The sequence below is a fragment of the Macrobrachium rosenbergii genome, chromosome 27 (assembly GCF_040412425.1).
Source record: "Macrobrachium rosenbergii isolate ZJJX-2024 chromosome 27, ASM4041242v1, whole genome shotgun sequence".
NCBI lineage: Eukaryota > Metazoa > Arthropoda > Malacostraca > Decapoda > Palaemonidae > Macrobrachium > Macrobrachium rosenbergii.
Window position 1 is genome coordinate 12855065 of NC_089767.1, and position 18849 is coordinate 12873913.

General features: G+C 36.8%; 2 protein-coding genes across 11 annotated transcripts in view; both read left to right on the forward strand.

The window, feature by feature from the left end:
* LOC136853409 (proton-coupled amino acid transporter-like protein pathetic) overlaps window positions 1-6857 on the forward strand; it is a 29608-nt gene extending 22751 nt beyond the window's left edge. For 2 of the 3 annotated variants that reach the window (XM_067128907.1, XM_067128906.1), the window contains exons 6-10: window positions 1424-1603; window positions 3842-4020; window positions 4435-4604; window positions 6076-6227; window positions 6699-6857. In XM_067128907.1, coding sequence (XP_066985008.1) covers window positions 1424-1603; window positions 3842-4020; window positions 4435-4604; window positions 6076-6227; window positions 6699-6815 — 798 coding nt within the window. In that variant the 3' untranslated portion in view covers window positions 6816-6857. The remainder of the gene's footprint in view (window positions 1-1423; window positions 1604-3841; window positions 4021-4434; window positions 4605-6075; window positions 6228-6698) is intronic. The other variant, XR_010857449.1, reaches the window with a different exon arrangement.
* A 2261-nt stretch (window positions 6858-9118) lies between these two features.
* The window catches only part of LOC136853410 (zinc finger protein 665-like), a 103250-nt gene continuing 93519 nt past the window's right edge, over window positions 9119-18849 (forward strand). For 2 of the 8 annotated variants that reach the window (XM_067128910.1, XM_067128908.1), the window contains exon 1: window positions 9183-10212. The gene's annotated coding sequence lies outside the window, so the exon portion shown is untranslated. Of the gene's footprint in view, window positions 10213-11244; window positions 11294-16095; window positions 16124-18849 lie in introns of those variants that run through there. The other 6 variants (XM_067128909.1, XM_067128915.1, XM_067128913.1 and 3 more) reach the window with 5 other exon arrangements.

Genomic DNA, 18849 nt, shown 5'->3' on the forward strand with positions numbered 1-18849 from the left:
TCTTGATAAATCTATGAGAAGGGCAAACACCGAAGGTGGAATAACGTCTCCTTGTCGTACCCCGCTATTTACTGCCAATTCACTAGACGGAACCTCATCTACATCAACTTTGTATTTACTTCGGTCATGGGCGATTTCAATAAACTTGACATACTTAACGGGAATGCCATAGTGACACAAGACAATCCATACTATTGGTCTGTGGACGTCGTCAAAAGGCTTCTCGCAAGCAACAAAAGCCATCGAAAGGGAACTTATAAATTCCATATACTGCTGCAAAATGTCTTAATACAAATATTTGATCTGTGCTTTTTATAGATTCTCTTTCTCCAGTCAACTGAGAACAAGCATACTGAATATTTTCTTTACAACCGACGCAAGTGCAATTATACCTCTGTACAGCAGTTACCACAATAAGTCAGGCTTTGTCTCCTCATTCCTCGTGTTATGATTCTGTTATCATAAACATTCTCAGTGTTCTTCAAATGTTATAACTTCAGCTCAGCTCACTGTAAAACCAACTCCCTGTGAAATTACCCCTTGAGAAGATGAAAATTTCCCCAAAATTGTTTTTTTACGTACTGACGATCTAGATGCTTCTTATTTAGTTTAGTAATATAATCAAGTTTGTGCTCATTTCTTTGAGCCATGGGGAACTACAAAGGATTGAAATCTATTCAATTCCTATTTTCTTTTATTATCAACCTGAAAAATTTTGTTGTCAGACTCCCTCTGCTGCTAATCAAGATTAAATTCTTCGTGATAGCAGTTCCAAATTCACAATGAAGCTTTATACCCTAATATTTTTTCCTTGCTAGACTAATCTATTTTCTAGTGTTACATTATAACCTTTAACGAAGGCCATTTTTTTTTATTGTTTTCCGTAAAATTTTGTTCTTTTGTTGTTATAATGACCTGGGCATCTATAGATTTGCGTCATCCTTAATATTTCCTAAATGAACACTCCTTTTCAGTTAAAAAAAAAAATCCTATTATTGAAAAATACACTTGGAACATTACTGTCCCAGTTTCTGATTATACCTGTATAAACGCCTTTCCAGTCACCTAAAATAAAAAATAAAAATAAAAGTTATCCTTCAGCTACACCTCACTTTCCAAAATCCGCTTTACAATCATTTTCTTGAAAATAAAGGCTTTAAAACAACACTTCCGCAGTCTGTCCAACAATCCTTAATAAAACGAACGTTCCTTTGTTTCCATGGTTCTGTCTCCCATGTTTTGGCAAACTCTCTACATAATCCAACAGAGACCTTCCTTGAAAAGTAAAGGTATCTGGTACGAGTATAATAAACCAGTAATCTTTTTAACCAGTAATCTTTTTAACCCTTAAAGACTTCCTTCTCATTTGCTTTCAAAATTGGCGTTGAATTTACGTAATGAAAGCATTTCTCATCACGTCCAGCACCTGGCTCCAGTGTCCCTGGTTGCGAGCGTGATTCAGGCAACTGGAATCGTCATCATCTTCTACTACGTCGTTAAAGATCTACCAGAAGTTCAAGAGCAAGTTCCCGCCTTCGCTGGATGGGGAGCTATGCCCCTTTACTTCAGTTCTGCTATCTATGCCTTCGAGGGAATTGGTCTGGTAAGTGCAAGTTTCAAAACTCGTTTTGGATTTTGCATGGACACTTACAAAACACACACACACACGCACACACATATGTATATGTGCGTGTGTCTGCGTCTGTGTTTAAATTTAAAACAAAAGGGAGAACGACAGTTATATTTCGGGCTCTGTTTCCACCCCCTTACGATCACATTTTATGTAAATTTATTATATGTGTGTATGTATGTATATATATATATATATATATATATATATATATATATATATATATATATATATATATATATTCAGGCAAATTTAAGGATGTTCATGTTGCCAAATAAAAAAAACGCTTGGGGTTAGTGACATTTTAAGTGAGAATCTGTGGCATAGTGGGATTGTTCGTCGTTGTGTTAGATAAAGGAAAAGGTGATTAAGATGGCCATCAGAATTATAACATCATTAAGTATACCTGGGAAGGTGTATGTTAGGATTTTGATGAAGAGCATATTACATGTAACATAAACGTTATTATGGGAAAAGCAGTACGGTTTTAGACAAAGATGTTGTGCAGATTAAATGTTTGCTGTGAAATACTTGTGGAAGAAGCTGAACTGCTTGAGTAAATGTGTATATGGTGTACTGTACGTGGACCTATAAAATCTTGTAACAGAACTGACAAAAGTAAAGGTTTTATGAGAATATGTAAACGTGAGGGTGGCTGGTTTGGCTCAAAAATGAATTGAGACTCAGGTGCGTCACGTCTCATTGGCTGTTTAATAATTTTATGGATGAAATAATGAGATAAGTTAGAGAAAGGACAGACTGTAAGATGTGGGTGTAAAATTCGCAGATAAGGAAAGGGGTCAGATGTTTGCTGATAATGCACCGTTAAAAGGTGTTAATGAGGAGAAGCCTCAGTAACTGACCAAATAGTCTGAAAGTGCTTGTAAAATAAAGTTAAAAGTGAATGTAAGCAAAGTATGGTGATGACGGTCAACAGAAGAAAGGAATTTTGAGGAAAGAAAGTCGGTACCGATTGTGGACGAACAGAAAAGACTGATTTGCTGAGTAAATGTAAAAGATTAAGATGATAAGATAAGAATAGTAAGTCAGAGGAACAGGTGAAGCAGAAGGTTTATAAAAGAAGAGGACTATCCATGGAATTAAAATTTGGAACACATGAGTTGTTGTTGCGATGACCTGATTATGGAGCCATGCATGAGGGCCGAAAGGGGGAAGCTGAAAACTATGAAGAAGTGATACAGAGCTTATTATAAGAGGCGAGATGGATCAGTTTTATCTTTTCTTTATTGTTTTTTTTTATTTTTATTTTCATTTTTACGGTGGTGTGATCGCGTTGGAGAGTGAAGGACGTCGCGAAAAATAAGTATCACTCAAAAGTTTTTAGAGGTGGGTGTGGGAGACCGAGGAAACATTGGCTGGATGAAATGGAAGAAGCTTTGGAACAGCTGGACCTCAGCAGCGAATAAGTGTGAGTGCGCGAGCATTGTGTGCAGCTGTACTGACTCACTGCTGATGATCCTTCTGCTTGTACTGTTGTGAAAGTTTTCTGCATTGTAGGTTTCATCACTGATTCTGCAGTTAAAGGATGAAAGTGGCAGCAACTGTTGTTTGTTTTTCCTCTGCAGACCTTATGGTCTTGGAGTACTGGGTGGTCAAAACATTCTTAAAGGTCAGTGTAGGGGAATCGGTAGCGCCAGATTTGCTGAGAATAGATGAGGCCAAGTTATTTCTTGTCTTTTGGATTTCATGCTATGATGACATTTCTTGCCTAATTTGTAGACTCTGTTTCACGGTTGTAGAGTTCGGAATGATTTCTATGTTGAAACTTCTGTTTGTTATGGTTTTCGGTGTGCAGCAATCGTCAATTCAAGTTTGAATTTGAAGTGTATATGTACGTATATGCGTATTGAAAATAAAAGTTATTCCCATGATTTACCTAGAAGCTTCGTTCATTTGTTTGAAAGTTTTTGTGAGAGTTTCAATTAGGAAGAATACTAATATAACTTTTAGGCGTCTGTGCTTATCATTACAGTGATGATACTAGTTTAGTGAATTCCGTCAAGCGGTTAAGTCATGTTCTTTGGACAATATGAGAAAAAAAGTTAATAATCTCCTCAGTTTTCATTTAATTTTGTTAATTACTCTTCGGTTTATGATCACAGGCAGAGCGGAATTGCCAAATCAATGTGAAAAAGTACGAATTATAAGGTTCACTTCCCTAACACCATTTTCCCCGAAAAAAAACCCAAGGTTCTTCCCCTGGAGAACAAGATGAAGACGCCAGAAAACTTTCGAGGTCCCGTGGGAGTGCTCAGCACAGCCATGGCTATCATTGTGTGTTTGTTCAGCGCCATGGGCTTCTTCGGGTACCTACAGTACGGCTCCTCCGTTCAAGGGTCGATCACGCTGAATCTCCCGCCGAGGGAACCGTGAGTTTATTTCTGATTGTCCTGAGAAAACTTTCTCTCCATTTCTAGATGTTTTTGTTTTCGTTCGGATTGTAAAAGATATAGACATTTCTTAAATGGAACTGATATTTTATTTCAATACTCTGGGTGTTTTAGACTAGGCCCATAAAATAATTTTTAAAATGTGGGACTGGAGCTTTCATTTGTTCTTTTTCTTCTTCGTCTCCTATGATTAATTTACATTATTTTCGATCATGATTCCTCCATTGTTAGGTCTTATCCCCCTGTCTAATCAATGGATTACTGATTCCATTCTAACCCACTTTATGCTAAGCCTCCTATTCACTCTTGATGGTGCTGAAAATAACGTCTTCACTAAGAAACTGACACTAAAATGAAGCTATAACCTTGTTTTTTTTTCTATATCTTCCTCAGGTTAGCCCAGGCAGTGAAGATTCTCATATCCTTAGCGGTGTACATGACGTATCCCCTGCAAATATATGTTCCCTTCGAGATTTTGACGCCATTCGTTGTGCGTCGATTCGATGACAATAAGAAAATAATTGCCGAGTACGTGTTCAGGACTTTACTAGTTCTTTTCACGTGTGAGTTTTTCACCTTTTTTATTTTACATTTTCTTTCGTGCATATTATATTCCATGACAGAGCGTGATCACTCAAGAATACGCGCATCTGTAATAAAAAGTTTTTAATTTTTGCTTCCTATAGTGCCGAATATAGGCTATGCATATGAATATGATAGATTTAATTAAGGCTAATGATTTGCTCAGTGAATATCAGTTGACATGCATTGAAAAAGATGCGCATATCATATGGTATGGCTTCGTTAGAAGTCATCTATCTGCCTATTGAAATTATGGTATAACAGATAGCACTTCTCATAATTTTAACGGTTTTACTGTTCCTGCATCATTTGTGAAAATTAGTTTACCTGAAGTACTTTTATATGCAAAGATATTATGAAGATATTTGTTCCCCAGAATCAGCATAAGCTTAAAACAACAGTGCTTTTAGAACAGAAAGCTTTGATGTTCCTTGGGTTTAAAGAAATGGATGAACACGCTGATATGAATTTCTCAACAAACTCTAGTTGAGGCTGAACGATTTAAATTTTGAATTAATTTTGATTTATTTTATACCAGTTTTAGATACCGATAATTTTTTGATCCTATGTTTACAGGACGGAATAAATTATTTACTTGTCCCTACTGTTTTTCCTTTTTATTTTACTACAGCATAAGGTAACCAAGATGGCCTGGATTTCATAAATTATGTTAGTTAAGGTATGGAAGACAAAATCAATACAAACATAACATTTTACTTGCTGAGTCTTGGGCAGCTCAAAAGATAAAGAATACTCTTATTCGTGGCCCTTTTTAGACTCCTGCGTCGATTTAGTCCTCCTGGTATCGTATCACCTTTACAAAAAAAAAAAAAAAAAAAAAAAAAAAAATATATATATATATATATATATATATATATATATATATATATATATATATATATATATATATATATATATATATATATATTCTCAGGCAGTTCGTTCCACTGACGATCTATATATATATATATATATATATATATATATATATATATATATATATATATATATATATATATATATATATATAATCATATATACAAACGTCCTTTAATATAATTCAGTTCAGAAGTAATATATTTTCATATATGTTACCGAAGGGGAATTTTTTAGCTGATAATAAGTCCACCGTCCGACTGGTTAGTGTGTCACTGTAGTCCTGATTCCTCGTCCGTCGCTGGTTCGACCCCACGGGACGGTGGACTTATTATCAGCTAAAAAAATTCCCCTTCGGTAACATATATGAAAATATATTACTTCAAAATTGATATTAAAGGACGTTTGTCTTTCTGATTGTATATGAATCACGGTGATGTGATAAATAGTCATATATATATATATATATATATATATATATATATATATATATATATATATATTCTCAGGCAGTTCGTTCCACTGACGATCTACAATGTATATATAAAAATGTTAAGAGTCAAATTGTAATTTCAGTTGTGTTGGCCGTAGTCATCCCCAATATCGGGTTGTTCATCAATCTCATCGGCGCCGTCAGTAGCTCGGCGTTAGCGCTGATCTTCCCTCCAATCATCGACCTTATCACATTCTGGCCAGACACAGGGAAATATAACTGGAGGATCATTAAAGTAAGTGAGATCACACTGCAGGAAAGCAACTGAGTGGATAAAAAAATCGCAGTCTCTTGGTCAACGAAAATCATTAATAACGGTGCTTTACTTGTGTAACTGACAAATTAACGAAATCCATTATGACTGATCCTTCAGCTTCAGAGGGAGTGAATTATAAGAGTAGAATACCAGAGTGCATAGAGAGGTAGTGAAAGAGAGATGCAACACTAAAGAATAGGGTAGATCCACTTTGTATTCTCGTGGCCAGTCAAGGCCTCACGTAAAAGTCAAACAGCAGCTCGTTCTCAGAAACCTGCAGGTAGCACTATAATGTTATTGGTTTTTCATCCTACATCTAGGCTATATGGAGGCAACTAAAATAAATATTATCTTTCAGTATCTTTATTATTATTATTATTATTATTATTATTATTATTATTATTATTATTATTATTATTATTATTATTATTATTATTATTATTCCAACAGAATACTTTCATCCTCCTCGTTGGCCTTCTCGGTTTTGTCACGGGGTCTGTGTCCAGCCTCCGGGCCATCGTCGAGTTCTTTATAAATGGAGACGAAAGTCCGCCCTTCGAATGCTAAGTCAAACTCGTTGTACGAAGTGAATAAATATATTAATTCAAATTTAATAATGCTTATTTTCCCGAGCGGCTTTTTTTCATTACACTTAGGTACTTACATATTCTTTTTAATAACACATTTAGTTCACACTAGAAAGGGGATATGCAATGATCAATTTCTGGAATCCCATAGCCATATGTAAACAGCACTGGAAGTCAGAGATAGACATTAAGTTTTCAGCAATTCAGATCCTCACAGGGAGTTTTTCCAGCTTACCAGGGGCCGCGAATTCAGTTGAGAGCTGCGCCACAGGAACCACTCTTTACGGTAGGAAAGTGTCAAAATTCTACTTCAAATGGCTCACTGCACTATCTCTACTTCGACTAATGGTGAGTTTACAAAGAATTTGCGTCAGCTGTTTGTTAATTTTCATTGAGGCTACTCGTACGAAATTTATCCTAGAATGGGACGTTGCAAGGTTTGCAAGTGAAACAATATTTTCATTCGTTAAAGAATGCATTATTTTCTTCCTCTATCCAGGCTTCTGTAAATGTTTCAGAGGGATTTTGTTTGAAATTGCCTGTGTTTATTTTCAGATATTCAGTCATTCAGTTGTTACTTCGTAATAATTCCTGTTATATCACATTGCATTTCATTCTCCAATAGGAAAGAGGGGAGGGAAACAAAATACGAAAAAAATCTGACAATACTTTATACTGAAATATTCAAGTCTTTTGTTGATAAAACTGCAGGTTAAGTAACGGTGGATCACAGGTGATTCGGTGATTAAGAAGTTCTAAAGTTAGTGATACGGCATGTTCGAACAACTGATTACGACAGGTACTGAGAGTCGGTAAACTAAAAGTTCTTGTACTTGAAACAAAATGTAATATTATGATGTACAGTTCTTTTCCCGTCTCCGAAGTGTTAGGCTTTGAGAAAGCCTGAAGTTTATATTTAAGTGTTCAGTATGTGGGAATTGTGACAACCCAAATATCTCTTTAAATGCCCGGATAATAACTGAAGTGACTTTATACTGAAAGCATCAGAACTAAGCTTGATCTAGATCTGCCACTGCATTAAAACCCTGTTGTGTTGTGCGATGTTCTAGAACTCGAAAGCGAGGTAAGCTTTCCTCTGTTTTTCAGCATTAAACAGTTTTCCATCAGCCTTCCAACACTTCCGACCTGTATTGTACACAGTTTTCACACTTATTCATTGGTCTCCATTCTTTTTATATGGTCAGACCATCTCATAACACCTACTGTAGGCTAACTTTTCTTTTAACCACCCAAGTGAATTTGCTTTAGTTCCTACAGTTACCGAGTTAATTTCTGTGATGTGGGTGGCGGGTGCCGGGGTATTGATAGATATGTACAATTATACCAGAAACGAAAAAACTGTTGAAAAGAATGGATTTAAAGTGACGTCACATCTCCATGATGACTGGATGAGTAATTCATATCCTCGCCTTCAGATGGAAGATGAGTTTCAATCTATAAGGGCAAACAAGTCGAATGGTAATGGTGTTAATTACAATGAAACTCGCAGGGTAGTTCAAGTAGTTTCTTGGGCCGACACTTCATTCATTCCCTAAAGAAAGAACAGAAGAAAAGTGGTTTGTACGCAAGAGAGAATATGTTAATCTAAATTTTATCAGCGTTCGAAAACCTAGTGTATCGACACACAAATATCGTTTTCTGTCTTGTCAATAATAATTGTAATAATTAGTCTAATCTGATTTCCTTCAAGTGGCGTCATATTCATTTGAATATAATGTGCTGTTTTTGTTCTTTAAGTATTTATCTATCTGACCACAACCGACTTTGAGCTTGCAATAATATTTCTGCTAGATGAGACTCAGAGGAGTCCAGGTCTAGATTAAGGATAACTGAAACTCCAGGCTGAGGCCAATTTGGTGGTGGCCTCCTTCCTTCCAATGTCTAGATTGTTGAACGTGAAATGAACGATGAAAGATTTAACGCTGTACATGTATCACCAAAGGAAAATAAGGCATTGTTCAGGTAAGTTCGAGGTCATAGAAACATTCCATTGACCCAAAAATGGAAGATAGGTGTCAGTTTCCTCGTTTTTCCCATACTTTTTGGAATTTATCAAGGGGTCTGGGAAAACTGCCCGCTCCCTGGATGTGGGAAGGAAACGAGGTATTCGCATGGGTGGAGGCGAAGAAGCTTAACAACTTAACAAGCTGAGAGACTTCCTGAACAGAGATGAACTGGTTGTTTATCGCAAGTTTAATCGGACCTTTTAATGATGACTAATGCCAGTAACGTTTCATACAGGGTAAGGAATCCTACGTTTTGATGATGAAAGGTTAAGACCAATTTGTTTCGAGTCCCAGACACTAAAAAGAAATCGGATAAATCTACTGCTCCTGCGATAGAGAAGAAATGCGGGCTTTAAGAGGGTATCGGTATCGGTCATTTCACTTCGTTGTCAAATAACGTTGAAAATCAGCCATAAGCGCCTTAGAGAAGGGAAATTCCGTCGCAACACCCATTGGATAGGAAGGTTATCAGTTTAATATTTTTAGGTTTGAACTTCAAGTAGTCTGAGTTAACCAGTTTGCTTGTAGTCTTTCTAGAGGGACGGTGGTAACGGACCAAAATAAGTGAGAAAAAATCGCACACAAACCAAGACAGCATGTGAACCAACCAAGAAAGAAAAAGATGGTTCCAGCAGCTATGTAAGGATGGAAATTTTTGTGACGCACTTTTTACGAGAAACTCCACATTTCTAAGCGGTTGGGCAAGATCCGTTTTGGATTATTCATTGCTTGCATAGTGTTGTGGAGTAATGTTGTGTGTAATAACAGGCGAGTATTTAATTTGTCAGGAGTTTCTTATAATGTCCGATGAAGTATCAAGACTGCATATAATAAAATATTTAGAACTCAACATATCAAGCTCCAGAGTGCGTTCATTTATTCAAATCAATTTTGTTTTATGAAAATTGAAAACTAAGCATGCGCTTGTCTACTGCAAGTTCGCGTTCCCTATAAATGACGTAAACTAGTTTCAGTTAGTCCATCTTGATATCCTTAAAACCTTACCACGTTTACGGGCCACCTTTAGAAAAGGGCTTGTGCTGGTTAATCGAATCTAACCACCGCTATATCTAACCAAATCAGTTGTACACCTAATTCACATATGAAACAAAAACTGCCCATTACATCAGGATTAAAAGTGAATTTATTTTCATGAAGAGCAAGAAGAAAGTTAACCATTCATTTCGAGTATTTCGAGAGTGGCAAGATGGCACTATCACCCAAGCATTTACTTCGTTCATGGGAAACACTCTCACCAGTGCATATCAATGTTGTTGATGTGTTTTGTTTATCAACAGTATTGAAGTGGCCCTATAATCAACTTCGTCATATAAACTTGTTGCACGCAAGGTAACTTCTTGGTGGTGTTTTTAGATGATTATAGGTAATTCAGTTCGGTAAAGTGCGAATACTAGATTAGTACATCCATTATTTCACCTCATAGTAGGCTAACCGAACCCGGTATCCTTTTAAACTTTAAGAACAAGTTAACGTGGATTACAGTAGCCTAGTTTTCGTAATAAATTATATATGGTTTTTTTGCTTATTTAGCTTAAGTTTTTACAAGTAAAGGTTGCATGACTCATACACAACAACATATCTAATGGTAATAGGGGACTACGGAGGGAAACCGGGTTTGTGGGTGTGAAAATACAAGAAATGGAATACAGAGATGCGCTTTACCGTTGCTCATGACACTGTGTAGGGGTTGTACCTGACTGGTCCTTTGACCCCTTTAACTAACTACAATAGACTAGGGACCCCAAATTACATTCAGACAGTGTTTCCTTTCTCACCAGCCTAGGCTAGTGAGTTTGTTATCCAATTTCTGCCCCCAGCCAATCCTACTTGATTCAGAAGACTGTGGTTTCCCACTACAACTGTGGGCCCCTATTAGGCCTATTGTTACACTTTGAGGGGTGTGGAATGAAAATGAATGAATGAGTGCCAAATATAAAAAAAAAACTGTTCATATGAGAATACAAACCTGTGCCTTTTAGGTCCAAATTGGAGTGCAATATCCCTGACACTAGGTGGAAATGATCTATGAAGCTTGGTGCTGTAAGAAGCTGGTTAATTGGTGTTGGACAGGTGAGAGGCAGGGCACCACCCAACCATATAGGCTATGAGTAACCCATCAAATTTTTTGCTGCTGCCATTGAGTCAGGTGTCCCCATTTTCTCTGGTGGTCAAAGCTCTTGACTGGGTTATACACCTTGACATTGCACCTGTATTGTTTTAATATTTTAGTGGTCATTAAGTATGTCATGGATACTTGAATCTTAAGTTTATGGTTCTCTAAAGAAACTTTAATTTTTTTTTTATTAAATTTCAGGTTTATTGTGTCATGATCATACAGCTTATTAACCTTTGTCTTTACAGTAAGACTTTTGGTTTGAATACAAGAGGAGCAGGTGATATGAAAAAGGGGGTAGGTGACTTTTAATCTTCTCTTCAAGGCTACCCTTTGTCATTTCCTATGAGCATTCTTTCCTTTAGAAGAGATGCCTGTCTTTGTTCTCTTCATTAGGATTGATTACCTGGTAGAACTGTTTGTTAGTCATGAAGTTTGTGAAGGTCTCTTAAAGTATGTTACCAGCCTTTAGCAAGACTTCTAAGGAAGGTGTAGATTGATTCCCTCCTTGTTGGCCAGTCTCAACATAGGTTAACCCCCTTGCTCTTGATCACATTATACTAATCAGTTGCTACTCCTTTTCCCCTTGCTTACCATAGGTACTTTATTGGGAATAAATGAGTTGGCCCACAAGACTGCTTTTGGATTCATCAGAATCTTCTTGGTTATGGCCTTGAAACTTGATAGGATGGTTATCATTTTCATTACAATCCCATTTGCCTGTCTTTGCTCATGCGCCGTCTTTACTTATGACCATACACAACTTGAACATTTACAGTGTCTACTTCTGCTTTGTGCTCATATGCGTGCATTACCTGTGCCCATATACTAAGCAGGTTCAGATATGGGGTATGATTATGCTAGCTGACTCAGTCTCTGCACATGTACATGCACTTGCCAAGCTTATTTAAAATGCATGTTTTTGTGTGTACTGAGAGATGATATCTCTTGGGAGCTTGACCTTAAAGACCCTCTTATCCTTAGCATCAGAGAGAAGAGTAAAGGAGATCCATGCCATCTCAGTTGGTATCATACATTTCAGTGGCTGGAAGAGCATAAATTTCACTTTATGCCCCTGGGTTCACTGCCGAAACAGGCAACTTCTTCCAGTGCCTGACTGGAAAACAAGATCCACAGTAGTTTTTAGTGTTGGACCTGTCAAAAGTTGATTGCAATTTTATTTTATTTATTTATTTTTTTTTGCTGAGAAAAGTGATTAATAAAGCATAAAAGAACTCTCCTGAGGCCCAGGTATCTGAGGTTACAGTTAGGGGTCATGGGAGTCAGGCTATTTCAACATCCTTAGCCTTTAAGAGGAGTGTGGAAATAGAAGCAATCCTAAATTTTTGCCTAATGTTGATTATCACCTTAGAAATCACCAGATTTTCACTTAATAGGTTGTTTGGTGTCTGCAGGTCAAGTAGGAATGCCTCCTGAAGTGAGCACTGCACAATGTCTCCTTCTTCTTCTTAGCTCCATTCTTTTCTTTATGAGTACTTGCTTACTCAGTTGGTGATTGCTTCAGAGTCCCACTTGCATAAAATTTTGGGATAAGTCCTACCAAGGAGGTTAGATTTATGGAGATGCCCTGACCATACAAACCTTCACTAATCCACGAGGCCAGGTCAGTCAGCGACCACTCCCAGAAAGATGGTCAAAAAGACCTTTAGAAAGCATTGATGCTTATGGAAAAAATTAACCCTTCTTCGTTTTTTGTTATTTCCTTTTGCTCCGTTTGTTTGTTTTCTTTTAAGGAAAAATGAGAAACTCTTTCTGAGCCACGTACATTATTTATTTTGAATTTAAAGTGAAATAAAGATACATAGATAATATTTAACATACACATAAGTGAAACAACCACTGACTACATATATTTTTTTTTAGAAAAAGTCTAATCTTCAGGATAAGGAAAACTCAGTAACCTTCCCATAAGCAAAACTCATAAAAAACAATTGAGATTAACAGCTGTTTTTCCAGAAAATTCTCTAATCATATATCAAGTTCAAGTACTACGGTGTCCATCTTGTGTCACCAGATGAGGAAAAGTATTCCGTATATCATTATAATCTAAATATATGGTAGACAAACTCTTTTATCACTGATGTGTTTGTTGCTGTGCCATCAAAAGTCACAGAAATAACAGTTATTCCTGTAGCATATGCAAACACTGCTGAAGCAAATTAGCCTGGTCTTTGAGCACCAGGCCCTGAAATAAGAAAATATCCCACTGGTAATTTCCAGCTATTGTTAACCCCATAATGGATGGGTCCCCTCAATAGAGGAGGATTAATATTATGTGCCATACGATTTGTCTGTACCGAGTGGGAAAGAGTTTCCAATGCTTTAATGGCCCACAAATGAATTGTGGCAGCTAAAAAATTCAGCTTGGCTCGATCATGGGCGTCTTGGGAACTTCAGCACAGGCAGTCCCCAATTATCAGTGGGCTCGGTTATCGGCGATCTGGTTTTACGGCGCTTGTTTAGTGACGAAAATTGGCAATTTTTTGCGCAGAAAATCGCCAATTTCCACTTGCCGGTGCCGATACTTACTTATCACAGGTGTGGTTATCGGCAATTTTTGGTTACTGTATCATCATGCCGTCAGAATGGAACCCCCGCCAATAAGTGAGGACTGCCTGTGTTGTTCTTGACTTGGAGGGGGAATGTCTTGCTCCTCTCTCTGCCATGACGTCTTTTTATTTATTTGCTCATAAATATACCCTGGGATTACTGTTGGTTTTATTTCTTATCTTCTGTGATATGATTTCAGTTATAGTTGTAATTTTGCAAAGAAATATTGGAAAAAACATTTGTAAATCCAATAAAAGTTACTGCATTTCCTAATCTCGGTAAATTTATGTAAATATTTTACAACAGGTATGCTCAGAATTTGTTACTGATTTTAGTTCTTATCTGTTATTATACTGTGTGAGCTGTAATTATAATTTTACAAAATAAAATAAAATAAATTATTAGAAAAAACATGTATAGCTTGGTAAAATTTACTAGTGTTTTGTAAAAGAGGCCCCACAAAGGGTTGTAAATAGTCACTTTCAGCTTCCTGTGGAAGGTAGGGAAAACTTTTTAGAATTTTTTTTCTTACACCATGTGCATTTGCATATCTTCCTCTTTCCATTGATGTGTTTTTTTTTTCTTAAATTGGCCAACCTTAAAGTTTGCCCAGTCGGGGGGTGTGCATTATATATAATTATTAAGGGTTAACTGCATTGACTGTAAATGCAAGAGCTTCTTTCGTTAGGGGAAGCCTGTCATCATCGAGTTCAATGCCCATGTATCTATACAGTATATCTATGATATTTCTTCCCATCCCATTCTCCCTACTGTTTGATGGCAATTTCATTCTTTATTAAGGAACATGAAACTACCTACTGTTTGATGGCAATTTCATTCATTATTAAGGAACATGAAACAGGTTTACCTTTTTTGACCACAGCATCAACTTTACTTTTCAATGCAGAAAATTAGTAATATGTAAACCCAGGTTTCCCTTCCACCTACTGGTACCATTTTACAATTGTTTTTGATTGCAGCAAACAAGTGTCAAACATTTTTCTTACATTACGGTAGGTGGCATAAAAGTGAAGGGTTAGGGCAAAGCTTCTCATTGCTGGCGAATATTCAACGGCTTGTGGCTGATCATTATGTTTTGCAAAAGATCTGCAACAACTGTGGCACAATTTTCCAAGAAAACAAGACTCGTCACTTAAGAATTATTTCCTCTTCAGTTAAGATATGACATTGCTGATGTTACAGTTCTTTTTTACAAGACAACGTTTGGATTGTTGCGGCATTTTCATTTTCTTTCTTGAGGCAGATAGCCTAATTTCAACATCATCGAGTTTCCGCTTTAAATTTCCAATCGCAGTCATTGAATTTCCAACTGGACATTCAGAAGTGGGAATATCTGCTACTTGGCGTTGTTAAAGAGCCTTCCTTTTCTGTGCAGTTTTTGGCTGGAGATGATTAGGAAGAGCCTCAGATATACTTGGTATAGCTTCACTGTGTAATCAGACTTGTGATATTGTCTGACAAGTCGTCTTCCCTGAAGTGTTTTGAGCACAAATGTGAGTATTCTGACGGGGAGAAGTTTTCATGTCTCATAGCACGAACTCATTTCTTTTTTAACACTTCATCTTTTGGAAAACTGGAAGACAAACAAAAATGATTCAAAAGTTATCCATTGTCAGTACTGTGTAATAAAGGCAATAAGAAACAACATTCTTGATATTTCATAAATAGAGCAAATCCCCCCCTTTTTTTTAATACTAATAATGACATTCCTAACATAATTTCAGTTCATTAGTACTCACCGATGAAAGGTAACAGACGAATTTGTAGTTTTGTTAAATCTTTGCTTACATCCGTAAGCAGCATAAGTAGCCGGCATCTTTGTGAAGAGTAAATACAAGTTGACCTGCACAACTTCTCACAACAAAGCCCTGATAGTACCCGAGTCAAACGGTCACAAACAAGTGAAATCCTGTTAACCTGGGAAGTCGGAAGTGTCAAAACGATGGTCAAATTTGACTTCACTTAATCCAGGTCAGGGCATCTCTATAAATTTAACCACCTCAAGTCCTGCCCCCTAAATAGCTGTTCAGGCTAATGCAAAAGGATGGTTTTTGTGTTCATCCTGGCCCATTTACTCATGTGACAAGTCCAAACAACATAGGAATGCCTGGCAGTTGTTGATGGGGCTGGGTTGTCTGCATGTGTGGTTGACAGGGAGAGTGTTCTTTTCTTTTCTCATTTTGATATGCCTCTTGGAGTACTGACTGCACTGAAAGGCTTATGTGAGCTGCTGGGTTTGTATTAAAGAAATAAATTTTGTAGAGTTCACAAAATATATTTATTATTTTTTTTGTTTTACTCTAGATGCAGTCATGTCTTTGTCTTCTAACTTTGCTTTTGTAATTGATCAGTCTGTCTGCCTGCATTGTTTTTATGAGCCAATTGTCTTCTGTGATGGTTGTAACTGACATTTGTGTGTGCTTCCAATGTGTTATCTAGTGTTTTAGGAACACTCCTACTAAATCATCTTGGGTGATTGGTCTTATTGAGTTTTATTTTTCTTTGCTGGATGGAGCAATTTTGAATTGGCATAAGGTTAGTTTGAGGGAGTGCCATATGTATTTGGTCTGCATCTGTTTCTGGTTTTTAGGTAATTTTTTTCTCATCAAAGCTTACTAAGGTAAGTTTTTTGTAAGATTGGTTTTGTGAGTTTTTTTTGGCCTATTCAAAAGGATATTTATCCCAAATTAAATTGTATTATGGTTGCCCTTTTATTATTTTTTGCCAACTCATAGATTATTAAATATAATATTGTTCTCTGAAGACAATACTATTATCTAAGGTACTGTTTCTTGTTGTTAGTGTGTCTACCCTTTGTGTTAGATATTCTTTGTTGGCATAGTCTCCCCCTCAACTTGGGATCACCTTGATGTGGTAAGAGGGCTCTTGAACCCCAGGAATTTGTTCCCGGGTTTGAGTCCAAAGAGTCCCATATAACATTGTGTTTCATTGCATTAGTTTTTTGTGGAATTTTCCACTTTGGCTAAAATTTATTGGACCTGATAAATAAGAAAAGATATCATAGCTGGGATTGGGTTTATATCCCAAGCTAAATAGTGAGAACTGTGGTAGGACCAACAACTGCCCGATAATGTTCAGACTTGAGAGTTATCAGATTGATAGTCCAAAGGCAGAACTATTCTTTAGGGCTGGACCTCGGATTCCAGGGCGGTCTGGTTCGGGGGGTAGGACTCTCGGCATTCTATCTGGTTTGCCCATAACCTGATTAGGGGTAGGACTCTCGGCATTCTATCTGGTTTGCCCATAACCTGATTAGGGTGGGTATGATTGTATTCTTGTAATAATCTCAGTCTTAGCAAGCAGGTTTGGCTTACACTTGAGCCACTCTAATCATGTGCCATCCCTTGTTGGGTAGGGTAGGGGGCAGACATTTAGGAGTTGGTTCTCACTTGTCCCATTGGTGGAAGAATAAACTCCATGAAAGACTGATATCTTTGTAAGGTTTTCAGGTTAATTATTTTCTCCTTCTCAAATCTTTATGAAAAGTACTATAAAAGTAAAGATTCGAGTACCCGTGGTCCCTTTCATGGTACTGACTAGGCACAGTTGACGACTGCTGGAACCTCCTCTGACAACTGTTTAGAAAAATGTAAAAAAAACTTAGTGTAATTACACTGGAACCCTGTGCTTTAGTACAGAGCAAACCTAAGAGAAGTAAATATCGTGTTGACCCAGCCTTGACTCACTTTGACTCCCTCTTTGGTAGTGGAAGTAGGTCAGGTTTCTAACCTTAGAAACAGAATGTAAAATTTCAGCCCTAAAGTGAGAAAACTATCTCTTGAACGGATATTCAACAGCAGTAATGTAATTTAGACAGATAAGTGAAAAGACGTGGCTTATAGAAGCCACATCAAGGAGTCAGTCTGAGGACTATATGTCTGTAACAACAATACTGTAGATACAGTGAACCCCACATTCGTAGGGGATGCGTACTGCACTCCCCATTCAATAGCTAAAATCTGCGAATACTTAAAACCCCTCTAAAAACACTTAGAACTGCCATTTTAATAGTTTAAACACAAGAAAAGCCCTGTAAAAATGCTTATACCTGAGTATTTTAATAGTTTTATCACAAAAAATGCATTTATTCATGAAAATTATATGAAAATACAGTAATTAGTGAATATTTCTCAGTGAAAAATACCGCAAACGGGCGAATTTTCCACAAATAATGGGTAGATATGTTCCACAGAGAAACCCATAAATGCATGAGTCCGCGAATCGTGAGAAGGCAAATACAGGGTGCTTTACTGTAAACGTTAGAATTAAAAAACATGACACTATGAAAAGCATTCAGGGTACTACTGTGCTTCCTGAGAATAGTGATGAATCAATCAAAAAGAGTATTCTCTTGGACTCGCTTAAAAAAAAGATATCCTAGAGTCAGAGTCCAGGATTGTGAGGTATACAATATACCAAGTAAGCAAAAAATAAGCAAATGTTAAAAATTGCAAAAATAAAATTTGAAGGTCAAGATCTACCTCAAAAAATAAAAATATTAGGCCAAAACAGAGAAATAAGACCATATGTCCCGAAGCCGCTAGAGTGTCAAAATTGTAGTAAATATGGGTGTGCAAAGAAAGATTGTAGAAACGGACCTGTGTGCGCGTATTATGGATCAGAAGGACATGCCTCATAATGGAAGTGCAGTGAACCAATGTGTAAAACTGTGGACAAGACCAGCATGCAAGGTCCAAAGAATGTATATACTGTATCTACAATACAGAGTTAAAAATATTACAAGAAAGAACTGGTATGTCTCTATAAGAGAAGCTAAATTGGAATTGAAAGTGAGAAGAATTAAAGATCTGTCTAAGAAACATACATATTCTTCAATAACGAGAACCAACATTGAAAGAAAAATGCATACAGATATTAGTAACGGAGCACAGAAAAATAAATCTCAAGAAATAAATACTTTCAAGAAAAAACTAAAATTGTGGAGAATCAAGAAACAGGTGCAAATGGTATGGATAATATTTTATCAAGTTCATTTGAAATATTAATGCAAATAGCTCAAGAAGATACTACCACAGAAGTAGCAGAGGAAAGTAGTGATGGACTAGAAAATAAAAAGAGACCTCTGGAGAGAACGCCACCCAAAACGAAGAAACCAACTATTATTAGAGAAATATCGGTTAAACAACAGACAAAGGATGTGAATAAAGGACAAAAACAAAAACAAGCCAAGATTATATCTTAGTCTCCTAAAATAATAGTAAAACCCATGGAAGCAGATA